The 12,527-nt window shown below is 40.4% G+C and overlaps 1 protein-coding gene across 1 annotated transcript in view; it reads left to right on the top strand.

Annotated features, from left to right (window-relative positions):
- nrxn3a (neurexin 3a) overlaps positions 1–12,276 on the top strand; it is a 324,550-nt gene extending 312,274 nt beyond the window's left edge. Inside the window, exon 17 of the mRNA XM_039009038.1 lies at positions 11,972–12,276. Within this exon, the coding sequence (XP_038864966.1) occupies positions 11,972–12,276 (305 nt within the window). The remainder of the gene's footprint in view (positions 1–11,971) is intronic.
- Positions 12,277–12,527: the final 251 nt, after the last annotated feature.

Below are 12,527 nucleotides of genomic sequence, written 5' to 3'. Positions count from 1 at the left end.
TTCTGTCTGGAGGTGTTGTCATGTGATTCTGTTCTCTGTAAAACTGTTGGATATCCCCCCTTTCCCTTCAAAGGAATTCCATAAGACGGATAACACTGGTGCTAATAATAACATACATTTTGAACTAATTTCATACATTTGATTAATTGATAGTATAGGGAGATTAAATACCATCACACTCTATACCTGTTATTCCAACGATAACGTCGCGGTAGTGTTCATTTCTAGCACAGCCTATATACAACCAGCTGTTGACTGAAGACAACAGTAACATCATGCAGTGTGGTGAATAAAGCATTCATATGATTATCTACATCAATAATAGCATTAGACATTTCACTCAACCACCAAAACCGTGTCAAATGCACTCGGTTCAGTTGTCTCTCTGAGGGTTATAAACAATTACAGTATACGTATTTCACTTTAAAAGACAAGAAGGTGAACTTATCAAATAGGAAAGTGCAAACTCTCTCCAGAGAACGTATTAGCTCTGTAACTCGTACATCTATCCACCAAAATATAGGTTTTTAGATGAGTCTCTTTATAAATGCCAGTGTTTCAGACAAGCCTCACCTCCCTGTTCATTGACATGTTTTACAGGAGTAAGGGCTGAGCTAAGGAAACTCTGTATCTTTCCAGCAATCATTATCTATTTTACAGTATACTTACAAAACTAGCCAGTTATTATAAGCCTACTATACGTATACTTTGAACCTGGGTAGTCTATGCACCGAAAGACTGTTAGCCCGCTGATCCAAAGCTTCCAGCATAGTGGAAACAAATAGATACACTGCTGAACAAACTTCTGTCAGACAGACAGGAGGTGAAGTAAAGACAGAGGATGCAACCGCCCAGCCATTCAACTGTAGCAATCAAAGATGGCATTTGACAAGGAATGTAACGCAGGTTGGCATTTATTGGGATGACCCATGTACCGGAGGCAGCTCTGCATTGTAGTCACTAGTTGGCACAGCCACAAAGTCATAAAATCTTATTTTAAACCTAACCTTAACCATAACTTTAACCACACTGCTAACCTTATGCCTAACCTTAACCTTAAATTAAGACCAAAAACCCATTTTTCCCCCATAAATGTTGATGATATATAGCCAATTTTTTTATCGCTCAGCTCTGCTTCCAGGACAAGATTAATTCAAATAAATGTCAACTTGGGAATGTAACACTGCTTACAGCCAAGAAATTCCTTGGCATCAGTCTCTCCTTTTCAGCTCATTTATCACCTGATTTACTTATCAAAAGGCTTAATCTCAGTAGGTGGTCCAGGTGTCCTCTGACATTGCACAAGTGTGTGGGGGGGTCATATTTCGTTCTCTATTGATCCTTTATTGTTCCTTAAGCAAGTGGGAGGCCGTTGACATCAGAGGGCACCATCAGACCAACTCCTTGAATAGCCTACTCCGTGAAGTTTGCACTTGTGTCTAAAAAACACAATTTTGCTCAAAACATTATTTTTTACCCTTAAGTGTGTGTATTTATAGGTGGGATATTGTTTTTCAACAGGAAAAGTAAAAAAAAAATGCTTTAAAGTAAACAGTGATTTTCCACTGGCATTCAAATTAATAATGTTTTCACGACTCCAAACTGCTAAGCCAGCGAATTTGGCAGTGTTAATGTAGCTGCCAACACCGGAATTTAATTGTTCAACATTTGAAATGCATCGCTTTAAAATTAGAAGAGCCTGTTTTTGTTTACAGAGATATTGTTGGCGAGGTAGAGCTGTGAAAAGACCGCGGACAGAAACTTAATTAGACAGCCTTAAAGCAAACTCTATGCTGAATCTTACCTTATGATATTGTGTGCGCAAGGTTGGGGAGTAAAGGATTTAATTGTACATTACCAGTAAAAATATTGCCAGCAGATTACAGATACTTTTTAAAAACTAGATGATTACTTTGAGGATTACTTTTAAATTCAGAAACTACATTTGCGAGAAAAAAATCTTTGAGACTTCTCTGTTTTCTTGAAATTCAAATCAGCATTGAAAAAAGGCGCAAGTTTAAGTTGGTTCCACCTGAGCAAGTATGATCACAAGTCAGAGACCACTATGATGACACACCAAATGTGTTTGATGGATCGCAGGAAAAGAGCAGGAATAGGCTTTTGTAGGCTACAGTCCAAGCTATGTCTTCCAATGGTGCGACTGCTGTTGGCATCCAAAGATTATCCAGCTTGAATAAACGCTTGGAGGTAAGGATGACAGTAGTGGTGTAGCCTACAGCGATACGGATTTCACTTATTATTGATATCTACATAGAGCATTGATGTGAATCACACTGCTGCTCTCTCATTTTACTGTTTGTGCCGCACGGATTGCGTTTCACAAATCGAAATGTGTATTTGAACCCAATAATGATTGAATTCAAGAAGTTTAAACTGCCTATCACTCCTTGTTTCTGAAATTAGTGGACAGCCAGTGAAAAATGCACTCTTGCAACAGCTGCATAGTGCGGATCCCAGCCTATGGAATAAAAGTGGGGCTTTTATTGCTCAATCTAATTTATGCTGATTTTAAAAAAAAAATCCATAAGCCTAATGGATACATGCTCAAACTTGCATATGTTTGATAGACTTAAAGGGGCAATCCATTTTTGGATTTATAAATTATATATATATACTGTATATACAGTTGCAGTCGGAAGTTTACATACACTTAGGTTGGAGTCATTAAAACTCGTTTTACAACCACTCCACAAGTGTCTTATTAACAAACTTTAGTTTTGGCAAGTCGGTGAGGACATCTACTTTGTGCATGACACAAGTCATTTTTCCAACAATTGTTTACAGACAGATCATTTCACTTATAATTCACTGTATCACAATTCCAGTGGGTCAGAAGTTTACATACACTAAGTTGACTGTGCCTTTAAACAGCTTGGAAAATTCCAGAAAATGATGTCACTCAGTGCCTCTTTGCTTGACATCATGGGAAAATCAAAGAAATCAGCCAAGACCTCAGAAAAAAATTGGAGACCTCCACCAGTCTGGTTCATCCTTGGGAGTAATTTCCAAACGCCTGAAGGTACCACGTTCATCTGTACAAACAATAGTACACAAGTATAAACACCATGGGACCACGCAGCCGTCATACCGCTCAGGAAGGAGACAAGTTCTGTCTCTTAGAGATGAAGGTACTTTGGTGCGAAAAGTGCAAATCAGTCCCAGAACAACAGCAAAGGACCTTGTGAAGATGCTGGAGGAAACGGGTACAAAAGTATCTATATCCACAGTAAAACGAGTCCTATATCGACATAACCTGAAAGGCCGCTCAGCAAGGAAGAAGCCACTGCTCCAAAACCGCCATAAAAAAGCCAGACTACGGTTTGGGCACATGGGAACAAAGATCGTACTTTTTGGAGAAATGTCCTCTGGTCTGATGAAACAAATATAGAACAGTTTGGCCATAATGACCATCGTTATGTTTGGAGGAAAAAGGGGAGGCTTGCAAGTCGAAGAACACCATCCCAACCGTGAAGCACGGGGGTGGCAGCATCATGTTGTGGGGGTGCTTTGCTGCAGGAGGGACTGGTGCACTTCACAAAATAGATGGCATCATGAGGGAGGAATATTATGTGGATATATTGAAGCAACATCTCAAGACATCAGTCAGGAAGTTAAAGCTTGGTCGCAAATGGGTCTTCAAATGGACAATGACCCCAAGCATACTTCCAAAATTGTGGCAAAATGGCTTCAGGACAACAAAGTCAAGGTATTGGAGTGGCCATCACAAAGCCCTGACCTCAATCCTATAGAACATTTGTGGACAGACCTGAAATAGCGTGTGCGAGCAAGGAGGCCTACAAACCTGACTCAGTTACACCAGCTCTGTCAGGAGGAATGGGCCAAAATTCACCCAACTTATTGTGGGAAGCTTGTGGAAGGCTACCTGAAATGTTTGACCCAAGTTAAACAATGTAAATGCAATGCTACCAAATACTAATTGAGTGTATGTAAACTTCTGAGCCACTGGGAATGTGATGAAATAAATAAAAGCTGAAATAAATCATTCTCTGCTACTATTATTCTCACATTTCACATTCTTAAAATAAAGTGGTCATCCTAACTGACCTAAGACAGGGAATTTCAACCAGGATTAAATGTCAGGAATTGTGAAAAACTGAGTTTAAATGTATTTGGCTAAGGTGTATGTAAACTTCCGACTTCAACAGTGTATCCCCAGGTATCACCTGTTATTAATGGAAGAAGAGTCTGGGGCAACTCTGGTATTCACATGTCCACTCTTCCAGGTTTCTGATTGTAGATTGTGAGTGTGATGTCAGTCAGGGAGAGTAAACCCACCTGAATGACCCTACATCATCACTGTGAAGAGGGTGATTACACATAATCAAGTAACGGCACAGCCACAGTTTAAAACCACTATCATTTTCATCAGAACCTCTACATTTACCACTTCGAATAATCATAGTCTTCATGAGGTATCAATAGCCTCTGATTTCTTATACAGTATGCATGTTAGCACAAAGGTGAGTATATGGTATATGGTTTATTCTTTTGCATAGGATTGAAGAGAATAGCAAGTGTGAAATGACCAGTGAAACCTTAAGCTGATGTGTAAAACATACAGTAGGATTGACCTTTTTGAACCTCACACTGATCCCTCTGATTCTTCCGAGCCAATCACTGTCTCGGTATTCTGTTTGTAGTCAGTGGATCAAATGTGTTACTGCAGCCACGTCTTTCTTAACGTCCAATTCAATGAGCATCTCTATGGCTAGCCAGCCCCATGTTAGCAGAGTGTGCCCTGAAGCAGGAGAGACAGGCAGTAAATCCCTGGTGATAGACATGGACCAGACAACACGCTTCTCTGACCATGGCCCAGCTCACAGAGGTGTCAGAGAGGCGGATCTGGACTAAGGACCCAGGACTCCTAAGGCTCTGCTAGGGGTTGGAGTAGTTCTACATCAGTTAGACACTGAGGTGGACACTCAACTCTCACGTGGCAGTAAGTGAAGACCATTCACAAAGTTTTGGTCTAAATTGAAACAGGTAGGCCACAATTAGAGGAATTAGCCACTTAAGTTAATAATAGGTTTTAACGTTTATGCACCTTAGGTAAGTATAGAATGTTGATAAATCAGAAGCATACTTATTTAACCCTATTGTTTGGAATTATTATGGATCGTTGCCGACATATGCTTTTCTATATGAATATAAATAAGAAAGCATACTTATTTAACTCTATAATTTGGCATTACGATAGATTGTGTCCCACATATGATTTACGATATGAATCAGGAAGCATACTTATTTAAAGGTCCAATGCAGTCGTTTTGATCTCAGTATGAAATAATTTCTGGGTAGCAATTACATACCTTATTGTGATTGTTTTCAATTGAAATTGTCAAAAATAAACAAAAATAGCTTCTTAGCAAAGAGCAATTTTTCAATCAAGAATTTACCCAGGACTGCCTGGGAGTGGTCTGAGTGTGGAGGGGAAAACAGAAAATGAGATGGTATTGGCAGAGAGGTTTGGAACTCTCTTTCGTATTGGTCTAGTTATCGCTTGGTGATGTCACCTGGCAGTTCAAAACTCCAGCCCACCTAAACAGGCTGAAACTTCAGGTGGTCTATTCACACTAAAAGGATATGATCATTTTCACAGTTTCACAATATTATTTCAACCTCATAATATGGAAATATATATAAAACACAGGAAAATTCAATTGTTAGCTGCACTGGGCCTTTAACCCCAAAAACGTGGCATTATGATGGATGGTTTCCACCTTATGCTTTTCTCTATGGTTCTCCTTCCAAGTACAATATGAACACACTCCCAGCTTTCTGTAGCTTTCTCTGCACTGCACAAGGGAATCAAGAAATCAAGCACCAGCTTCAGACACACTGTTATAGGTGAAATCTGTCAAAGTGTCCTCTTCCTCCTCTGCTGTCTACAGTGCTGTCTGTTTTTACAAGATAAGAGCGTCTGTGTCTCTCTTCCGAGTGCTTCTCAGGCATTCGCTAGTTACTTTCTATCTCAACTCCGGGAAGGGATATTTTACCCTCATGCCAATATTAATGTTCCATTTGACGTTCCACACTTTTATGATGCAATGATTTGCGTCCACAAGAATAATATCTCACTGTACACCACTCTGTAGCTGAATGACATTCACATCATTATTAAACGTGTGGGTCAGGGCGCCTTCGCAATGAAGTTCATCTCCCGGTGAAATTACAGATGATAAAGAAACCCGCTGTGCACAGACGCCAATTCAACGTCTATTCCACGTTGGATCCACGTGATTTCATTCAAATCGCGTGGAAACAACGTTGATTCAGCCAGTGTGTGCCCAGTGGGAACTATGTTCGGACCAAGGAGTCTTGCTACGGAGATAACCTTAGTTTATTGAGATCCTCATTTTAAACCGTTCATGAGATACATTTAGTTTGCATATAACTTCAGGGAAACATACATAATAGGAGTCTTGTGGAATTCCTCTCTATTTCTGTTTAGCTGTGAAACTAAAGGCTGTGGGAATCAAAATCCCTTCAAGTTTTATCTTGAATGTAATAACTTATTTTTCAATCAATTACGGTTTAATACATAATTCTGGGTCAATTTCATTCCTATAATCCTACAGCCTTTGGTTGAACTGGCTCCTATACTTCTCTAACCTTACTCAACCGTTGATGTCTTACTTTACCTGACCCCAGCTTGCCGTATATTGTTTTTCTACTTTCCCTAAATGCAACTTACTTTAAGCATGCATCAACATCTTGCAGTACAACCAAAAAAAGATTAACCCATTCTCAGACCGTATGTTCTCTCTCTGACATACACCCAGACTGCACGCCGGGTCCATGTCTTAAGACTAACATAAACCGATATATTTGTCATCCAAAAACACGTGACAGAGGGGAAGTCGCCACCCGACTGCCCCTCTCGACTGTGTCTGTTTTCTAATGTGTGCATCTGGTTGTAGTGTGTGCAAATTTAAATGGCTTTGTTATATCATCTTATATGGACATTTATTATTTGATAGTTTATCCGTTTCGTATTTTTGTATAGAAACATTCAAATTGATATATGACCATTTTGTTATGATTTCGATTTTTTGGATTTACATAGTTGGATTACGTAGTTTCGGTTAAACATTCGTTTTGACCACTGAATATTTGGAATCAGTTTTATAATTTTTTGTAGAATACATTTGAATTTTTTACTTCTTTTTGGGGATTTGGAACTACTTCAGCGAATGGACTGTGTGCTTTAGACAACTGCTTTTCTTTGAATAATCCAAGCATGAAAGACAAAACATATAGTAATCTTCCAGGTATCCTCCATTTTGTCAAAACCAAGTCCATTAAAGTTGACACAATATTTGGTGAAGCGGTTCCAGATCCATATGATATCTTCCTTGGTTTTCAGATATTTTTTTTTAGAGCTATTTTGATAAACAATTACACTTTTTTTTATTGAATGATGAATTACTTAAAAAAAAAAAAAACTGCATGGCTAAGAAGTTGCAGTTTAGGGTTTGTCAGACTGTCAGTGTTATTAGAGTTATGTTCTTCTCTGTAGATGGGCATGTATATGCTCATTGTTTGTATATCCCCATCCCTTCCTTACAGCCAAAAGCTCTAATGCCGCCCGACCGCTTCGTACTGCCTTTACATGGACATGGCAACTGACTTACACTATCACCCTCATCATCCTCATCTCCTCTGTAGTATGTTCATAGGCCCCTCCCCCTTGTCACTCCCCTCCCCTCCCCCTCTTTAGCGATGTTAAAATATGGACAGTCATCCATCCATTCTAAACTAAAGAACAAATACAAACTAAGCAAAAACTTAAAATTAATAGAATGTAGATATTTATTGAGAAGTCTATTAAAGCAAAAACTTATAGATGTACAGTTTTTTGTAAAAACTGGATTATTTATCGAAGATTTAAAAAACAAAATATGAATTATGGTGAAGTTTATTTTTCATGTTATGTGGTGTGGATGTATGTGTTGTTGCCTCCCTGTACCATCATGTCTAAAGATAAATTAAACAAGAAGTCCAATTGCTAAATGATTTTTTATCTATACAAAACTATACTCAGCCAAGAACATTCTTACACAACTTTCTTTTGTAAACTTTTTTTCTTCATGCAAAAATCATGCGGGCAATTTGTTGATGTAAGTTGACAAAGACTACGTGGTATGCTTTCTTCCTTGAATAATGTTTTAGTGGGCTGTTATGATGTTTATCACTGACTTGCGTTGTTTAACGTTTGCTTGGTAGAATATGTAGCTAATCTTTATTTAATAGATCTAACTGTGCTCTTAGCTTGTGAATGTTTTAACGTAATAGTGTTTGCCGTATCTTGTGAGTGATACAATATAATCATATGTTTGGCTTGATTTTTTGTTGTTGATTTTTTTGCATCAATGTGTAGGGCTTTGTAATAAGATATACACAACTGTATACACAAACCTTGATGGCAGTGGAATTTGGCAGCTGCAATGACACCCTGAATGTTCACCATATGCCTTTGAGAAACAGACCATCTACACTCTCCTTTTATGCAACACGAAACTCAGCATGTGATGGGATACTACCATATTTTCTCCCAAAATCCTTTTTAATCCTTTAGAAAAACGATGGGATTAGTTACCTCATATGTTGGCCTTTCTCTCTCTGTCTCTCTCTCTCTGTCTCTCTCTCTCACTCTCTCACTCTCTCACACCCACTCTCACTCTCTCTCACTCTCTCTCTCACACACACCCACACACAGGCACTCACAATTAATGCACATTTTTTGTCGGCATCCTCCTCTTAAATTAGCTTTGTCATCTTTTGCACCATTCATCCGTAAGTGCCGGCAAGATGTGTGAATTTGCAAGTCTAATTCCAACCTCTCGGTTCCCAGTGTAGCCTTAATCACTACATGAGCTCTTTATTGCTCCTGTGTAGTTTTTGTTAGGTTTTTAATGAGCTACTTAGTTTGAAGCTGGGAACAATTTTGCTGTGAGAAAAATAATTTGCCTGGCTTACTTTATAGCTAGAACAATGCTCTCTGAAGTGCAGAGAGAGGGCGAGAGACAGAGAAAGAGAGTCTGAGCTATTCTGTTAGATGTAGAAGTGTACAATCAGGGTCAATGAGAAAACATAATGAACAGATTTTTGTCTTTTAAATCGGCTGGATGACCATTTGTTTACGTTAACTCATTACTTACAGTTAATTAGTGGGCATATGAAAGGACCTGTTGTTTCTTAATTATTCAATATGGATACTCACATGGCATTTGTGTATTTTTTAGAAACTATAAAGCGCTATTGAACCCTTATTTAACGTGTAATTGATTTTGGTACCATTTTCATTAAAGGCCTCTTTTGCTGGAGTGAAACATTTTTGAGTTATAGAAAAAACGGCTCTTGAATTGAATTGTGCGAGTGTAACTTTATTAAGTAACCCTCCAGTGATGCATGCTACCATACATCACATTGTGAGTTGATCACAAAGTTATGTTGCAGATGCACACAAATACTCACGCAGGTATGCCACAGACACCGAACACAAATCACACAAGGGTACATAACACATGCACAGACACGCAACTAGAGGGTGAACATTCAGCTGCCGTTGGTTTGCCCTGAGGTCCTGCCATTATGGAAGCTGTATAGAGTCATTCAAAAGGCGAGAGGCTGGGGCTGACTGGGGAGCCAGATCCTTCCAGATCCTTCCATGGGGGTGACACTGTATAGTAATTTAGCCAGCTTGGACACGTGGTTCTGTCCGTCACATGTATCTTATTGTAGAATTATAAATATACTGAACAAAAATATAAACATGCAACAATTTCAAAGTTTTACTGAGTTACAGTTCATATAAGGAAATAACTCAATTGAAATACATTCGTTAGGCGCTAATTTATGGATTTCACGTGACTGGGAATACAGATATGCATCTGTTGGTCACAGATACCTTAAAACAAAGGTAGGGGCGTTGATCAGAAAACCAGTCAGTATCTGGTGTGACCACCATTTGCCTCATGCAGTGCAACACATCTCCTTCGCATAGAGTTGATCAAGTTGTTGATTGTGGCCTGTGGAATGTTTTCCCACTCCTCTTCAATGGCTGTGCGAAGTTGCTGCATATTGGTGGGAACTGGAACACACTGATCCAGAGCATCCCAAACATGCTAAATGGGTGACATGTCTGGTGTGTAATCAGGCCATGGAAGAACTGGGACATTTTCATCTTCCAGGAATTGTGTACAGATCCTTGCGACATGGGGCCATGCATTATCATGCTGAAACATGAGGTGATGGCGGCGGATGAATGGCACGACATTGGGCCTCAGGATGTCGTCACGGTATCTCTGTGAATCAAATTTCCATCGATAAAATGCAATTGTGTTTGTTTTCCGTAGCTTAAACCTGCCCATACTATAACCCCACCGTCACCATGGGGCATTCTGTTTACAACGTTGATCAGCAAACCGCTCGCCCACATGATGCCATGCATGTTGTCTGCGGTTGTAAGGCCGGTTGGACACACTGCTCAATTCTCTAAAAGGAGGTTGGAGGTGTCATATGGTCGAGAAATTAACATTCAATTATCTGGCAACAGCTCTGGTGGACATTCCTGCAATTGCACACTCCCTCAAAACTTGGGACATCTACACATTTTAGAGTGATCTTTTATTGTCCCCAGCACAAGGTGCACTTGTGTAATGATCATGCTGTCAGGTGGAGGGATTATCTTGTCAAAGGAGAAATGCTCACTAACAGGGGTGTAAACAAATTTGAGAGAAATAAGCTTTTTGTGAGAATGGAAAATTTAAGGGATCTCTTATTTCAGGTCAACTTTACATGTTGCATTTATATTTTTGTTCAGTGTATTTCAGTCACTATGCTGCTTGTTTTTAATATAATAGGAATATTGTTAATATACATTAGCTACATGAAAACTTCAGTGTCAGATATGAGAGGATATTATTTAAAAGGTAAATCCACATTATGTTGGCCCTATTAGTTATGTATTCTTGAGTGCTTTCTTTGATTACACGTTATGTCTGGCTCACCCTCATACCCCCTGAAGCCTTTTGATGCACAACCTTTTTAGTTGACCCTTTTTTCCGTTTTGTGGCATTTTTGTTCTTATTTAAAGCTGTGTAATGTAGGTACAGTAAGTACAGTGTATGCACATGTTTATTTTGTTTTGTTTTGTACAGTATCGTGTTGTTTTTATTGACCTCTTTTCCGTTTTGGATGAATGTGATAGATGTGTGTAGTTGCCATGACGTTCTTACTGCTCTCTAACATGTCTTTTCTCTGTCTCTACCTCTAGGAGGTGAATTAGTGATCCCAGTACTCTTAGAGGAACCGTTAGTGCTGCCCCCTGTAGCTACTCGTGCACCCTCCATCCCCCTTCCCCCAACCCTCCGCCCACCCCTCACCATTATTGAGACCACCAAAGAGTCCCTGTCCACGGCCACTGAGGCGGGGGTACCTTGCTTGTCGGATCGAGGCAGCGATGATTGTGATGATGATGATGATGGCTTGGTGATATCGGGGTATGGCTCAGGGGAAGCGTTCAACTCTAACCTGCCCCCTACTGATGATGAAGATTTTTACACCACCTTCTCCTTGGTAACAGATAAGACCTTGTCCACGTCGGCCTTTGAAGGTGGCTACAAAGTTCATGCGCCCAAGTGGGAAACCAAGGACTTTAGCTCTAACAAACCGTCCTCAGACCGCGGTAGGACTACCACTATCGCTGCGCTGCCGCTAGCCCCCGACCAGAGCCGCTACACCTCCACCGCAACCCTGCACCACACGCCACCCGCCAAGCTGCCTGCCGGCAAAATGAATAACCGCGAGCTAAAACCCCAGCCTGACGTAGTGTTGCTCCCGTTGCCCACACTACCCTATGAGGTAGACAGCACCAAGCAGAGGGCTCCTGTAATAACCTCCCCCATGTTCCGTAATGTACCCACAGCCCTGCCCACCCAGCCCGGCGTCAACCGAGTCCCGGGACCCCCGGAAGTGTCCCGCCAGTCTAGCAGCACCACCGGGATGGTCGTCGGGATAGTGGCGGCCGCCGCCCTGTGCATCCTCATCCTCCTGTACGCCATGTATAAGTACAGGAACAGGGACGAGGGCTCCTACCAGGTGGACGAGAGCAGGAATTACATCACCAACTCGGCCACGCAGAGCAATGGAGCCGTCATGAAGGACAAACAACAGAGCGCAAAAGGCAGCAAAGTAAAACAGAAAAACAAGGACAAGGAGTATTACGTGTGAGTGACGGACGTTGCGAGATAAAAAAAAGAGAGAGAAGGCGAGGAAGAGAAAGGGAAAGAAATATATAGAACTTTATTTAACAGTTACCTTCTAAGGAGCTGCGACGACGAAAGATGGTAAAAATGGAACTGTTACTTCATGCTGTGCAGAGTGGTTGAACTATGACATGTTCTGTAATATAAAGCACACTTACTATTGTAAGCATACCGAGAAGGCTAATAGCAACTTTAGTGACCTTACTCTTCTATCTG

The sequence above is a fragment of the Salvelinus namaycush genome, chromosome 15 (genome assembly GCF_016432855.1).
Source record: "Salvelinus namaycush isolate Seneca chromosome 15, SaNama_1.0, whole genome shotgun sequence".
NCBI classification, from domain to species: Eukaryota; Metazoa; Chordata; class Actinopteri; order Salmoniformes; family Salmonidae; genus Salvelinus; species Salvelinus namaycush.
This window is presented reverse-complemented; position numbering and strand designations above follow the sequence as displayed.